General features: G+C 40.6%; 1 protein-coding gene across 1 annotated transcript in view; it reads right to left on the bottom strand.

The window, feature by feature from the left end:
- LOC307251053 (uncharacterized protein) overlaps positions 1–16,940 on the bottom strand; it is a gene marked incomplete at its 5' end in the record, with an annotated part of 63,028 nt that overhangs the window by 38,448 nt on the left and 7,640 nt on the right. Inside the window, 3 exons of the mRNA XM_080028361.1 lie at positions 7,458–7,570; positions 12,842–12,959; positions 13,307–13,421. Coding sequence (XP_079884487.1) covers positions 7,458–7,570; positions 12,842–12,959; positions 13,307–13,421 — 346 coding nt within the window. The remainder of the gene's footprint in view (positions 1–7,457; positions 7,571–12,841; positions 12,960–13,306; positions 13,422–16,940) is intronic.

Here is a 16,940-nt window from a genome sequence, read left to right as displayed (position 1 = left end):
AGGCTTCTTCAGCAACCCTCCTATGAAAGCCATTTTGACTTTCTTCTTATTATGGAACCATGCACATCTGTCCCAAATGCTCTAGATGTAATGTTTGGGTTGGCTTTTAACTGAAAAAACTCTTTTCTTGTGGCGCTTGTGGATATTTTTGAAGGAAGTCCACTTCTGGCGCTTGTGGATATTTTTGAAGGAAGTCTACTTCTAGGCAGATGTTCAGTCACTCTTAAAGCTCTCGATTTGTAGATGATTTGCCTCACGGTGGACCAATGGAGCTCAAACTTTTTTTTAATTAATTTATAGCTGTCCCCAGACAAATGTGCAGCATCACAACTCTATTCCTGTGATCCTCAGATATTTGTTTCCCTTTTATCATGTCTGACCTGTATGGGTTCACTTTGGTAAGCCTAAACTGACCTGGTTTTATCTCCGTTTTATCAAGTGCCGCCCAATTTCTTCCCTAAAGATCTCTCACTACATTGGTCCATTTCATCACTCAATTTGGCCCATCTGATTGTGTTTACCTGCTCGATTTAAGCAATGCAGCTCAGGGTTCACACACTTTTGCACATACAACAGTTGTCAAATAATTTGTTTTATCTGTTTTAACAATTGATTTCTGGAAAAGAAAAATGTTGAATTGATAAACAAACATCTGTTATTTCATATAAAATACTGGTATTGATAAAAATGTATTAATTATGGTTAACATAAATAAAATTACAAAAGGTTCAAGGGGTTCACAAACTTTCACACAGCACTGTATGTTTTGAATTTGTTCTTGATTATTTGGTCATTGATTATTTTAGACTACGTGGGGTATTTTCGTGATGCGGCATCTTGTCAAGCTGTATAGTGTGTAATATTAGTTGGCCTATGCTCTTGATGTTTTAGTCAACATGTTTAGTGTCATTAGTGTAATATAATTGTATTACACTCGTTAAAGGTTACTGTAACTGCTGCAATCGGGTGGTTAATCCAATGACAATAGCCGTGACGTCATCATGAAGTTATTTATTTAACTATTAAGCGGTTTGATTTTTGGGATGATGGCTATGAAGGCCTAGGTGTAAAAGGCACGGCCCGCCACTGTAACCCCTAGATAACTGTACAGAATGGCTATTATTTTATAAAGCATTTTACCTGACCAACATGCTCTATCTTCCAAAATTCACTTTACTTTGATGTTGAAGCCATCTGTTAAGAGGTTCTTGAGCTCTTGAAGCCATATAACCTCAGCTGAACTTAAAAGAATCCTTTGGGATATTTGGGCTGATTTTGTCTCAGTCAGCTGTGACCTGTGTGTTTGTGTTTGTTCGTGACCCCTTGGAACAACCCTTCGGGTGCCAACATAATTGTTGCGAAGAGAACACCTCTTAATGTAAGCCATGAACTCCAAATTCTGACCCCTGAAACACCCCCTCATCATCTCTGGAGTAATCTGTTTGTGTGTGCGCGTGTGGTACAGCTCTCAACCTTGGATCATTTACGTTGACCCACCATTTTAACCTGGCCTTGCTTGTTCCAGCTTGTGTCCCATATCTGATTAATTTTCGAATCCCTGTACTGCTGTGTTTGTATTTGCAGTAGCTAAACTGCTACATGCTATAGATAGTGTTTTTAATGTAGAAATCTGTGTTCCAGGCATTACCGGTGATTACGCGAAAGTATAAGTCGCTAGAAAAGCCAGCAGAGCACACATCTTTCACTAGCCTAAGTGGCTGGTGGTCTCAATAACTTACTACTCGCTTACAAACCGTGTATGTTGTCCTCAAACTCGCGTGTGGCTATTTGACAACAAATGTAACAGGCCTACGCATATGCAGAGTGGAGCTGTGATTTCATTGTATCACGGCTTTATTTATAAGCCAAGAAAGCAGAGAGAGATAAGATATTGTGTTATCACAAAGTATTCAATGGATTCTGACACGGTGTCTGCACACGCACACACAAAACTATACATACACTACTGCAGTGGTTCTTCTGGAGGCAAAAAACAGATGGACAATGAGGTCAAAAGCGGCGTGAACAAAGGGGTGAAACAAAGATTTAGAGAACAGATGGACATACAGTTTACTGAGAGGAGAGTACTGAAGCACATGCATACAGTACATCAAGCAAAACACGTCATACAATGAAATAACTTTTACAGTATATATATATATATATATATATATATATATATACACACACACACACAATATACAGTGCTGTTTGAAAACTTGTGAACCCCTTGAGCATTTTGGAATTTTATTGTGTTTAACCATTATTAATTAATTTTTATCAATACCAGTATTTTTATATGAAATAACAGATGTTTGTTTATCAATTCAAATTTTTTATTTTCCAGAAATCAATTTTAAAAGAGATAAAACAAATTATTTGCCAACTGTTGTATCTGCAAAAGGTTGTGAACCCTGAGCTGCATTGCTTAAAGGCCTACTTCACCGGTTTGAATATGAAGTAGTGTTGTTTTTGGCGGCCTGTTTTAAGTTTAGTTTTAGTCTAGTCTTTGTGTCAAATTGTAATTTTAGTTTTTATTAGTCTTAGTCACGTTTAAACTCTTTTTAGTCTAGTCAAGTTTCAGTTGACTAAAAGACGTGAGCTTTTTAGTCTGCTCTTAGTCAGAATGATCTGGGACTATTTTCGTCTAGTCTTAGTCAACAAAAGCTGATGACATTTAAGTCTAGTCTTAGTCAATGACTTTTGTATTTTAGTCTTTTTAGTAATGCAATTATACCCAATTAATATAGTACAATTACCTAGTATAGTACAGCCAAAATCAAAATGTTCTTTAAGTCCCCCATTTCACAAGTCAAACAAGGTTATCTTATCTTATTATATTATTGTTACCTTATAGACTCAAGAATACATGCAATACCAGACACGGAAGACGCTCTGATTGAATTTACATCATATTTATTTGAGCTACCAAACATGTAAGAATGCCGGATTCCTCAACCTGAACAGCAGTCTGGTGGAGCTCGGACAGCTTCTCTTTGTGTTTCAAAATCTCCTGTCTAATGACGTACATTTATATAAAATAAATAGGCCTAAATAAAATAGCTTCAAATGACAATGCCAGAAAAAAATGTACATTACATTCAAGTTTAATTAAGAGAAACAATGTGCTTGAATGCTAGAGCTACAATAACAGGGGTATAATGACCGTTGCTAAGGACCTACGTCATAGTTTTGATGGATAGACGTCCACAAACAGGGCTACTACTCGTTCAGAAAACAAGAAATACTTTTTCAACATGACTTTGCATGTATCAGGAGAGCAGGGAACACAGGAGTAGTGTTGTTTTTGGCGGCCTGTTTTAATTTTAGTTTTAGTCTAGTCTTTTTGTCAAACTTTAATTTTAGTTTTTATTAGTCTTAGTCACGTTTAAACTCTTTTAAGTCTAGTCAAGTTTCTGTCGACTAAATGTCTTGAGCTTTTTAGTCTTCTCTTAGTCAATATTATCTGTGACTATTTTCGTCTAGTCTCGTCACTGTCACGTGAAAAAGGTTAGTTGACGACGATATTTAGTCATACATTTTGTTGACAAAAACAACACTAATATGAAGGTGTATTGAATTCTGAGATCCTATGTAGTATAAATGTGCAAAAAAAATTAAAATCGGTTCATCCTAGCCTGAGAAAAGGCAGAAAGAGTGTTTTTTTTAACCCTATATTTCTCTTGCTCGTGACATCACAGAAAGAGAAATATAGGGTTAAAAAAAACGTACTTTGTAGATATTACTGTGATGTCACAGTAAAAGACATCACAGTAATATTTACAAAGTAAGTTTTTTTTTAACCCTATATTTCTCTTTCTGTGATGTCACGAGATAGAGAAATATAGGGTTAAAAAAAAACACTCTTTCTGCCTTTTCTCAGGCTAGGATGAACCGATTTTAATTTTTTTTGCACATTTATACTACATAGGATCTCAGAATTCAATACACCTTCATATTCAAACCGGTGAAGTAGGCCTTTAAATCGAGCAGGTAAAAACAATCAGGTGGGCCAAACTGATTGATGAAATAGACCAATGTAATGAAAGATCTTTAGGGAAGAAATTGGTATTGATAAAATTAATTAATAATTAAACACAATAAAATTCCAAAATGCTCAAGGGGTTCACAAACTTTCAAACAGCACTGTGTACACACACACACACACACACACACACACACACACACACACACACACACAGTATAAAAATAGATACAATATTTAATATATAGTGTATATAGTATTTCTAAAACAAACCATTATAACGTCAAGATGGAAGTAACTATAAAAGGAGTGGATGTAGGAGGTTATTTGGGGACAGTGATTAAAGTGAATGCTGAGTCACTGCACTGAGGCTGTAGCAGAAGGCAGATAGGAAGCGGGTAGGTAGGTATCTTTGGAGCCTGCTGAGGCAAACAGAACTCTGGCATCTGTGACTACGCTAGAGGAGCCCAAAAAGAGAAGGAGACATAAGATAGGGCAGCAGAGGGAGAGGAGGAAAAAACGGAGGGCAGGACAGGAGGGAAGGGTGAACGAGCTGAATAAAAAAAGGAGAATAATATGTGTAGGTGTGGGGGAAGGACGGGGAGGGGAGAAGAAAAAGGAGCGCTTGGAAAAAGACAATTGCAGTCTGGAGAAGGACAGAAGGACACATCTACTTGCTTTCAGAGCTTTTCAGTCTGACTCAGCATAACCTGCTATCACATAAACTCTGTCTTAAATGCTGACTCAGTCGGCTGTTGGACAGGCCCCAGGGACCATCACAGCTGAAACACAACAACAATATCATTCGCGGCTATTACTCGTACAAGGGCAATGCACCACGTGAAACCATTGAAGTCACTTGTAAACTAGCGATGGCTTCATGTTAAAAACAAAATATTTATGAATGAACAATATAACATAGCAATCTCAAGTAATATTTATTCGCTCATTATACTGAACTTTTGGATTAGTGACAAAGAAGTGGATCCAGTTGGCAGGTTTGATAAGGATTTCGGCAAGTTTTCACACTACTGTTTTTTTGGTGCCAGAAACACCCATTATACATTAACTGTTATGAATGCAATCCACATTGTCCTTTTTAAAATTGTTTCTCGTCAATTAATATGTATCGCACTAATTTAAAAACTTTATCATGCTGGACAGTTAAAACAAAAAAAGGATAAAAGTTGATGGAGCAGAACCAGAGGAAAGTTCTGACACATCAAAACCTACAATTCCAATAATACAACCTGACATCTGGCAGTTGGTGGTGCTTGTAGCCTATGTAATGTAGCCTACAGCCACTAGCTGCCAGTAGATGCGAACTGGATCTTCAGCTCTTCAAGTTGACTTTTTCAGGGCAATTCCTGACATTTTCATCCAGCGCTCTCTGGATTTTACAATACCGTTGTCACACGTATAAATCAATGACTGTCTCATTCGTAAAACAAAGAAATGAATTTCCTTCAAAAGCTCCATTGTGGTCTGAATAAATGTGTTTTCCTCAATTAGCAGTGCTCCGGCCAACACGGCTAAATTATGGGCACTGCCTCTAAGAGACTCCCAATCCTCATTGTACAAAGGACAATCTACAGTATGTAGCATAGCTCCTTTTAGAAAAAAAAATCCAGAACGATTCCCTAGTCATTTATGAGTCCATCCCTGACCGCCACATAAAAAGAAACCTTCTCCGTCTCTTACAGCTTCATGGGGCTGGGTGTCAGTGACAGCGAGAGTGAGTGAAAGTGTGTGAGAGAGAAGAATACAGGAATGTTGGATTGTGTCGCAGAGGCGGCGAATGAATCAGATCGTTTCCCCTTGCTGCATTCAGGGCTAGACAGTCTGACAGGCCAGCAAATAAGGATGACTCATCCTGACACACACACACACACACACACACACACACACACACACACACACACACACACACACACACACACACACACACACACACACACACACACACACACACACACACACACACACACACACACACACACACACACACACACACACACACACACACACACACACACACACACACACACACACACACACACACACACACACACACACACACACACACACACAAATACAGAGGGTGATGGATCATCCCCACCGTAAAACATGCTTTGTAGCTTCCAATTGCCCTGAAAGGAAACCTCTCATGCTCTCTCAGATTCTTCTGCCCTTTTCGCAAATACTATCTCACTTACAAGAGCCATTATTATACACCTACGGCCTCTCTCTCACTCACACCATCTTTATGTCTTGCCCCTGTTCTGTCTGCCTTCCAAGCTGCATAGACACACACAGGCCTGCAGCCACCAACCTGTGACTCATACTTGTATCCTTTGTGAGTCTGTGAGGATGCATGCACAGACACAAGCATATTTGCACACGCAGATCAATGACCACACACACACAGACAGAGTTTGCATTCCAATCTGCCTTTGTGTGAAGATGAGAGTCCATACCAGTGGCGAGGGGTTTCCAGATCTTGAGGAGCTGATATCTGAACAACCTTCACAAGATAAAAGCTCCTTTGATCTGTCAAGTTATAGTAGGCAAAAGGACACACACACATACACACACACACACACGCACGCACACGCACACACGCACAAGCTGTCTGTAATATGAACCTTATCATGGATGCAGGGTGAAGTTAAGCTTCTTTGGAAGACTTTCAGATTATGTCACACTCCAAAGTGAAGTTAGTTTATTTCTTTAATCTGTGTTTGTTGAGCTAGAATTAAATAAAACAAACTGTGATGTCTAAGAAGTATCAGAGAAAAATGTCCACTTCATACCTACTACTGGTTCAATATACAGTGTACACACACACACACACTATATATGTACAACTATTTTATTCACAAAATTGCAAAGTTAGAACAAAAATATAACAACTATGCATGAAAAGATGATAAGTAAGGAATAAAAAGCATATAAATGTAAAAGTAAGCCTACGACGAGTCAACTTAAATTGTAACGACTTCTTTACATAAGCTAGGAGAAGGAAGCGAACAACAGGTGACTGTTCCCTTCTTTTGTAGCAGTGTTCTCAGGAACAATCGGGAGATGTCTTCCCCAAGGTCCAACCACCATACACCTTGACGTTAGAACACTCTGTGTTTGTGTGTGTGTGTGTGTGTGTGTGTGTGTGTGTGTGTGTGTGTGTGTGTGTGTGTGTGTGTGTGTGTGTGTGTGTGTGTGTGTGTAACAGGATCAGTATGTTTGCCACTGAAGGTTAAGTGGCGTAGACTGAATGAGTTACTGAGAGTTTTGGAGTGACGGTGTGCCAAGTGCTCCCCAGTGTCCCTTTGCATTATTAGTTTCTACTTAAAAACAACTTGTGTGTGTGTGTGTGTGTGTGTGTGTGTGTGTGTGTGTGTGTGTGTGTGTGTGTGTGTGTGTGTGTGTGTGTGTGTGTGTGTGTGTGTGTGTGTGTGTGTGTGTGTGTGTGTACCTGCTTTGGGTCCATGGTGGCTCTCGTCCAACACCAAACTGTTCATACATTTAAGTTCCCAGTCTTGGACATCAGTGTTCCACAGTGCAGGGACCAACACGGTGTACTGGGACCTGCAAATGGAAGGGGGGTGACAGAGGGTGTGGGAACAATGGAGGGTGTCATTTAAAAATGGATGACAAAAATTAAGAGTTGAAGAACTTTTTAATACAACCTGCAAACTGGATAAAGGTTACAATAAAAATATGGAGGTAGCCTAATTACACAGAAAGTCACAGTATCGAAATATCTGAAATATCAAACCTCCTAATGGCCAATCTGAACATGAGGAATTGTTACAGCAATACAGACCTGGTTGAATGTTTACATGGGCATCCGATTGTGGTTTTTATGACAGTCTTGAGCATTTGTGAGCCTATGCTTCGACTGTTCTTCTTTATTAATCAAAGTGTGGAAATGCAGGTTCATATGTTGCAACATTCATGTTGTGACAATGCTGGAGGATCAGACAAACTGATGAAGAAAAGAAGACGGAGACAGACGAGAGAGAGAAGGAGAAAAAAAGTGTGATATGCAATTGATGATAGATGACATCGGGTGAGCCGTTCATCCCAGTATATAATGAGAGAAAGAATGAAAATAAAGCGATCATGGGAGAAGAAGAATGAATGTGTGCAGGTTTTCTAACAAATCATTGTAACAGACCCCAGCATGCATTTCACAGATGGTGATTTGCCACTATTAAACCATTCGTAAGTATTTTCTGGCAACAATTGGACAATTTTAGATGTCAACACGCTTTTATTCTATATTTCTTTGAGAATCAGATTAGACTTTCAGTGGTTGTAATGACTGATGCACATCTAAGGCTTGTACAGTGGCTTGCAAAAGTATTCATACTCCTCGAATTGTTCCAGACCTAAATTGACATTTTTGGCCTGAATACAAAACGCTATGTGTGGTGGAAAACTAACACCACACATCACCCTGAACACACCAAAACAGCAAAAACATATTTCTTGTCAATTAAAGATGTCAGTGCCGTCTTCCAAATTGTGTGTCGAGGCCAAAGCCGTGTCAAACAACGTATTCGCATCCATCTTTGTTCTTTACTATCACAACTTCGACAGTGCATGCGCAGCACTGTCGTCGTCCAGTTACGCCAGCCCATATCAGATAGTACGATTTGATTGGTAGCTCAGAATTTTCCAAAATAGTTAATGAGCTCCAATGGTTCGTGCCCAGACCAGTATGCGGAGCAAATTGAAATTTGCCAGCAGCAAGTCTGCTGGCATTTCCAGGCTACTGACAAGATGGTTGTCATGCTTAGGACATCTTGGTTATTGTTAAAAAAAAGGACATACAGCAAGATGACATTGTGAGACGTTGTATAAGTCAGTTACACCAAAGCCAATGTTCTGTGTAAATCTACACAGTTCAGAGGAGTACATGTCTTTCAGCACAAATGCGAAGGTTGCTTTGAGAAAAAGAAAACTATGGACTTGTATAACAGACACCTTAATGGGATGTTAAACAAATTAAAAGTATATTATGTCAGCGCAAGCTACCCCACAAAGGGGTCCTTAGTCTGAAGGATTTTGGAAACATTTTCAAATGGTTGAAAGAGACGGAAAAAAAGAAGAAAAAAAAACTAAAGCAGAGATTTTATTGAAGCCAACTTGTCAGTGTGAAGTGAACAAATGGTGTGTCAACCCCGCTGGCTGAACGAGGTGTCAGTTTGTCAATGAGGATAAATGAATGAATGAAAATAAGCATATAGGAGGAGGAGGGAGAGCCAGGGAGCTTTATGGAAAGGGCCTATTGCGAAGGAGGGGGTAAACAAAAGAGGAAGAGATAGGACTGATGGAGGGCACTGAGAAGAGCAGTGTGTATAGGGAGTGAGTAGGAGAGGGTGTAGAGGGGAAAACAGGACGGCTCACAGGGGATATGGACACTGAAGGGGGGAAAATGAAAAGTAGGTGCTGAACGAGTGAGGAAAATATAAGTCAGTAGCCAATGTTCTTGCTTGTACGGCGCAGAGAGTCAAAACCCAAGACCATCATTCAGTACAATCATATATTCATTATCACCTATGACATGTATGATGGAAAGACTTTTTTTTTTTTTTAAATCATCACAATTTGTTAGAGGTAGATGATGACTAAGGGCGTGGTCACACCATCTTTGTTTAGTGCAGTTGAAACGAACCCTGGAGCGTTTAAGCCCTTGGTGTGGTTAATTTGGGTTGGTTTGAACACAGTCCCAGACTCTGGTGCATGTGCACTAAACAACCGGACTCTGCTCCACTTGAAAGAGGTGGTCTGGGGCCGTTTGAAAGTGAACTCTGGAGCGGATCATCTCTGGTCTGAAGCCCATCCGCACTAATCACAGGAAGTGTATTATTTATGCATCATATGTCCGTCTTTTGTATAATGTCTGCAAGTGTTATTAAGTTATTTAGGCTATGTTGTCAGAGCATACGCCCATATGCTCTGCTCGCCACAGTTTGCTGCTAGTGTAACGTGGGCTGACAGAGGAAAGTAGCACTAGGCTATATTTAATAGATTCTGGCTGTTACAGTATGCTCTACACATTAAGCATGAAAATAACCGACTGATGCTCTGATAGGCCATGGTAGAAATTGCGAGCGATTTTGCACTTTTAACTCGCCAAACTGACAGCATTTCTGTGCAGGTGACTTTTGTTTACAATGTACAGTATAGTCCATTTGAGTTTGGCCTAAACTAAACAATGTATCCACATACACTCTATACAAGCTAAATGGCAGAGAAGATTATGAGGAATTTCCTTTTTAATTTTGTAAGCGTTTTTTTTTTCTTTTACATTCTTTATTGGCTTTCTGTCAGAGATATTAAGCTCGTTTTATTATATTACTATAATTACTAAACCAAAGTGACTTTTTGGCTGCTAATGTTGGCAGCTAATGTCATTATATATTTAAGAAGCAGCTCTGTGAGGCTGTACTTAGCACAACTTTGCTTCAGGCTAAATGCTTACGTCAGCATGGCAGTATGCTTACAATAATATTTAAGGCTGCCACTAACAACCATTGGCTATTGTCCAACATTGGACATCCATCAGAGACTGTCAAATTGCGTGAAAAGTCGTGTAGTTTAAGCCCAGCATTAGGCTGATGCGAATGTGATTACATTTGCAGGAATTTGTTCATAAACAAAAATTGGGTTGGAAAAATTGAAATGTTGACTTATGTGTCATTTACATGGCAATCCACAATAGTTGCCAAACAATAAGCCAATTTACCCATTCAAACATTAAATGTTAACCTCCAAGTGACACTAGAGGGGGGAAAAAAGAAATGTCCGAAGGTATATGCGCTAGGGTGAAGTAACACATTAAATGGTAATCCATCTCATAGTTGCTGAAATGGTGCAGTCTGGACATTAGAGAACTACTCAATGCATCTATTGTGAGAGCACATGTGAAATGAGGAGCAGGGCAAAGAAACACCAGCAAAGTGATGGACATCCTTTCACAGAGTGTGTGTGTGAAGCTGCTCTTTAGACGTGGTGACGTAGGATGTGCTGGGAGCCCATTGTTGCCACCTATGACTGAGGTGACAGATGATTGACAACCCAGTGTAGACTGACGGCAACATGAGATGGATGACCCTCTCAACCAATCATTAATCCCAATGAGTTATATTAGGTTCAAGACAACTTCTATTTACACCTTTCCATTGAGATTAAAAAGAGCAGGAGATCCTTAAGGAAAATTAAAAGAGGTTGAAGATCTTGCCTCACCCATCTACTCCTCCTTAATTTCTGTCTCTCTTTCTACCCTCCCAATTAGTTTAGCTTCATGTTTAATCCCCCCTCTCTCTGGCCCTCCATTCATCTTCCTCTCTTTCACCCCACTCACTCCCTCCCTCCCCCTCTTCCTTCAACAGTATCTTCCCAGTGTAAGGGGATCCTGCCCTGGCAGACAATCGGACCACTTAGTGTTGACTTCTGAACCAGGCTTTCATAATGATGCCAAGCAGGCAACAAGGAGTGCTCAATGTGACGCGGTGGCAGGCTGCCCACTGAACGCCACAGCTAGAACAAAATGCCATTGTCAGTGCTGACCTTGATGCATGCATATACAAAAACCAAACAAAAAAGCTTCACACACACACACACACACACACACACACACACACACACACACACACACACACACACACACACACACACACACACACACACACACACACACACACACACACACACACACACACACACACACACACACACACACACACACACACACACACACACACACACACACACACACACACACACACACACACACACACACACACGGCCGAAAATGTGCCGTGTCTTTCCTTGGAGCACTGAACACATTGCTTACTGAACTATTAAGTTGTTATGAAAGAGATTATATATATATAATGGTCAGCTTAACGTTTTTTTAACTGTTCCCCCTACAACAAGACTAAAGATTTGTCCTTCATAATCCACTTTGCAAGTGACTGGTGCACGTACCTAGCACGCCTTTCCCCCCCCTCTGGCTCATGATAGAATGCTTACACTGCCTGTGACAAAACGTGTTATGGAAACTTCTTGGCTTGGGTAGACTCCGTTTATCCAGAGTCTACTGCACAGATATTTGGCTAAGGTAGACAAAGTTAGGTCCGAACAGTGGGACCTTTTTTAACAAGTGTGACATTTAAGTAGTTGAAGGGAGCTTATCTATTAAAACAAATATGATAAACTGGATTTTAATCATCACTGTGCGCCGGTCCATCTCACACACACACACACACAGGCTGTATACACAAACTCAGTGACCCTGCCGAGTTGCCATAACTACAGCTCCATGTCAACAAAACATGTCCGTCGGCATGCGACGCTGATATTCAACATAGAGAGAGACGGACAGCAGGGTTGGACTGAAAGCAGCATGGCCTGCTATTAAAGAAACTAATTTAGCATAAAGGATGTGTAATCAAAACATGTAAAAAAAAAAAACACGGCAAAACAATGACACTCGGAATGCTTGGTGTCAAAACATGTCCATCCCAATGAGCTGATTGATATTCATGAGCTGCCTGGGGTTTCATTCAAGACCATGTCTAAAAACTGAGCTCTGAGAACTATAGTGCACATTCTTCACAAGAACTCATTGCTTTCAACACATTCAAAAGGGGTTGGTCTGGGACAACATGCATTGATGCAGGTCTCAGACAACATCTTATGGTAGTTTGTGCTCAACAAGAAAGTCACTCAAAAAAAGTTGTTGTATGATAAATATGTTTGTTAACATATGCTAATAGATGACTGATTGTGTGCATAGAAACAATTCTTTACAATAAATGACTTCACTATATTCATATAACTTACACATCAACAGGTACTCTGAGCAGCAGTGGTAACAGCGCTCCCTCATCAGTCAGCTCCATCAGACGAGGCTCCAGAAGCTCAATGATGGTCAGGGCAGTACGGAATACAGCAGACAGGCCTGAGCACAAAGTAGGTATGAAAGAGAATAGAGGCATGGAGAATGAAAAAGAACTCAAGCTTAGAGGTATCAACCCAATACGCCCTCCTAACTTCCCCCTTTTAAAGATATATGCTCACATTGGGAAATAAGAAAGTCAAGACATAACGATTGTCTCTCACATTAAAGACTGTTCATTAAAATCATTGTACTTGCCTGAGAATAAATCTGGCCAAATGATACATTTGCAATGATGTAAGTGTGCTTCAATTGCGTGCTTGTACTTGTACGTGTACGTGTGTGTGTGTGTGTGTGTGTGTGTGTGTGTGTGTGTGTGTGTGTGTGTGCGTGTGCGTGTGTGTGTGTACCGTGTAAAATGATGAGATCCCAGACAGCCAGGACAGAGTCCCAGCAGGGCAGGGAAGTGAAGAGAGTGAGGAACCATGGCATCACAAAGTGGACTGATAAGACTCCCACTGACTCCTGCAGGGAGGGTGGAAAATCAGGGACGCTTGATTTGGCACAACAACCCAACAATGTATTCCCTTGTTTCTCTGCCAATGTCCGACAGCTTAACTCCTATGAAACATCCGTCCAGCACATACTGTATGAGATCTAATGGTGTGAAACATTTTAAATTTCTCAAATTGGATTTCCTAAATGGTACAGCACAAGCATACGCATCCCAATATCTGAAGAACAATGCATTTGGAACTTTGAAAAAAGAAATGTGGGTGTGTAATGTACACTGCTTTTAAAAAGTAGACATACAGTATATACAAATATTATCAGTGTTAAAAGCCTGGCATCCCAAATGCTTTAGGTCTATGTTTGCACAGGCCTGGTGGCTAAGGCACAAGTACATAAATCTGTTTACAGCTCACTTGCCTTAACTCTGCGGAACAGCTCTATGCTGACCACTGATCTCTAATAAGCTTTTTCTGCAAGTTTCTGGAGTAAAACTAGTGTGCTTACATTAAACCCTTTGTATGTGTGTGTGTGTGTGTGTGTGTGTGTGTGTGTGTGTGTGTGTGTGTGTGTGTGTGTGTTTTCGCGTGTGTACGTGTTCGCATGCAGGCTCCAAAAGGGCAGCTTTTCTTCCAGACCTGCTGAGACGATGTGTGGTATAAAAGTCCCTTTAAATACAGTTAAGCACGAGAAATGGAAGACTATAACGCGCCCCACACACATCCTACCTCTACTGCGCGTCTACCTCGCGTCTGCGTCTGACTTTTGGTCACAGACTGTGAAATCAACGTAGAGCGAGCACACATCCAACCTCAGACGCACTGCTGAGGCGCGTCGGAGGCACGTCTGCAGCGCCGCTCCCCTTCACCTCAGGAGGCTCGCCTATTTTTTTCTGAGAGCAGCGCGTCTCTCTCGCGTCTCTGTGCTTTAACTGATAGAGAAATACTCTGCTGACAGTCATACCAGCAGCATTCACTCTAGTTACACGTTTACCCGGTGTGTTTATTTCAAAATATAACATCCCTCAGTCGTATACGCAAATAATCCCTTTATTTCACGATGTAATTGTGCAATCAAAATCCGAGGGATTCAAAACCTAATTTTCAATTAGTTCTGGCATTTCATTTTTGGATAAATGACACATATAGAGATCCAATATAGTGAAGAAATAAAAAAGATCATGATGAGCGCAACAATTTTCCGTTGCTCTATCTGTGTCTACGGCCTTCTTCTTCCCCGACCACACCCCCCTCTCTCTCTCCCGTATAAATCAGTAAAGTGATTTTTGAAATACTCTGCTGAGAGTCATATTGACTTCATACTGGCAGCTTTCGCTGTAGTTTCACCATTTCCTGGTGTGTCCCCTTCAAAATAAAACTTCCAACAAGCAGCAGCAGCTGCTGAGACGTTGCATGTGTGTCCGAGAAAGGCAGCAGTAAGGTAAGGCGACGCGCTCCAGAGGTAGACGCAGGATGTGTGTGGGGCGCGTAAAGGTTTTGAACAGAGGGGAAGGAAGTTGCTACTGCAACGTGACTAAGAAGAATGCTCAAAGGAAGGCTCACTGTTTCCATGAACCATAACTGAGAAAAAAATTATACTTTTTCAAGAGAGAGAGAAGGGGTGGTTCCCAAAGCTGTATGACCATCTGATAAGAACTTCTGCTGAAGTATACTGGTGCCTTAAGAGTCTAAAGCCATGCTGGTGGCTCTGACAGGCTTTGTGTTTAGGAGCAGTGGTACAGTACATGGAGCTGAATACTGGAAACACTATGCTAAACTACACCTTAGTTTAGAATGGACAAAGTACAGCTGAGGGGAATGTCCACCAGTAACACATGTAAGCTTTGACTGGATGATGCCGTAGCCTGGCACCGCCCGCCTACCTACGTCCGCTCATTTTTCATTTCCCTTCAGTAGTCAGTCTGGGTCCGCGGTATATTAGCGGGTTTTCTCCGGCAGATTTTTACCGGTCCAATCAACGAACAGAGGGAGTGGCTGAGAACAATGACGTTGAGGTTGTGCACCAGTTTCAGTTGTAGTCGGAAGCCGGCGCATGATATACGTCACGGCCAAACGTTATGCGATTGGTTGGCAGATCCAGAGTGGCACAGGGCATATCCAATAGTTTTAAACTTCAACAGACACCCACCTTCAAGTGAAAATTGACATTAATGCGTAAATTAATGTTCATATTTAGTAGTCCATAATCCATGTACATCTCTCCTCCTAAAAGGCCTTCAGTTACAGCAGTTTAAAAAAAAGAATGGCAATATACCATACCATCTTATCCGAATTATTTATTACTTTTAGAAAAAGTATACGTAACAATTACATATTTTAGGCTTTCGCCAGAGTCAGTCCGCCCCTGTTTTCACACATTCAGCCCGGAAATGGGATTTGAAATCCTCAACCTCCACATTTGTTTTCTGTATATCTTCGCCCAAGAATCTACTTTTATAAAATGTTCTTATCCATAAGAGGACATTCAATCTCTTTCCACTTTGTGTCTGCTGTGAGGTTCACTAAAACGCCCACAGAGGGAGAGAATTACAAACAGTTCTGGTCTGGTGTGTCCCCGCTTTGTGCAACCAGTAATACTGTTAAACATGACGTGCCTAGAGCCTTTTAAAGTGGATGACAGAAGAAGAGGCCTATAGTTGGATTGATGGATACATGACAGTGGCCTCTCCCTCACCAGTGAACAACACATCACTTGGCCTGAAACACAAATGCTCACAAAAAGACACATTTTCTTGTTATTGTGCTTTTCAGGAACATTTTCCTTTTTTGAGTGTCTCAAAAGTGTCCGGTGCAAACAGAAGCAACCGTACTTCGTCCCCAACTTGTGTGTCCGTTCAGGATTTGAAGCGGGTTGAAAATTCATCCCTACATGTTTCTGAGTCACAGAAGAAGTGTATGGTCAGACTCTCCTTGTAGGAACAAACATAATTCAGGGTTTTTCCTGCAGAGACATTTTCGGCTCCCCCCAAAGAGGATTTACCCAGCGCCAAAGGAAAATCACCATTGCCAAAATGATAACATTTGAGAATAAATATAGCCATTTAAAACCTCTCCAAATTCACCCCAATTTAAGTCATCCTTTTGATGGACTGGGCAATAACTTGAATTTCAATTACTATTACGGCTTCCCTCAATCATGAAAACAAAATAATCGTAATTACACTATCATTGTTCCGCACGCCGGGGCATGCAGGCTTTTAAATGCAGCGAACCCTTTCAGCCGTGAGCCCTGCTTGGCCCCTCCCTCACCTGATAGTTAATTAGAATATCGTGCAAAAGTTCATTTATTTCAGTAATTCAACCTAAATGGTGAAACTAATATATTATATAGAGGTATAGATATATGCCTCTATAATCACAAATATAACAAGTAAAGGCTTGAAATATCTCACTTTGCATGTAATGAGTCTGTATAAGATATTATTTTCACCTTTAAAGTTGAATTACTGAAATAAATGAACTTTTGCACGATATTCAAATTTTTAGAGTTTCACCTATACGTGACCGCGAGAGA

The sequence above is a fragment of the Ammodytes marinus genome (genome assembly GCF_949987685.1).
Source record: "Ammodytes marinus genome assembly, chromosome: 5".
NCBI classification, from domain to species: domain Eukaryota; kingdom Metazoa; phylum Chordata; class Actinopteri; order Uranoscopiformes; family Ammodytidae; genus Ammodytes; species Ammodytes marinus.
This window is presented reverse-complemented; position numbering and strand designations above follow the sequence as displayed.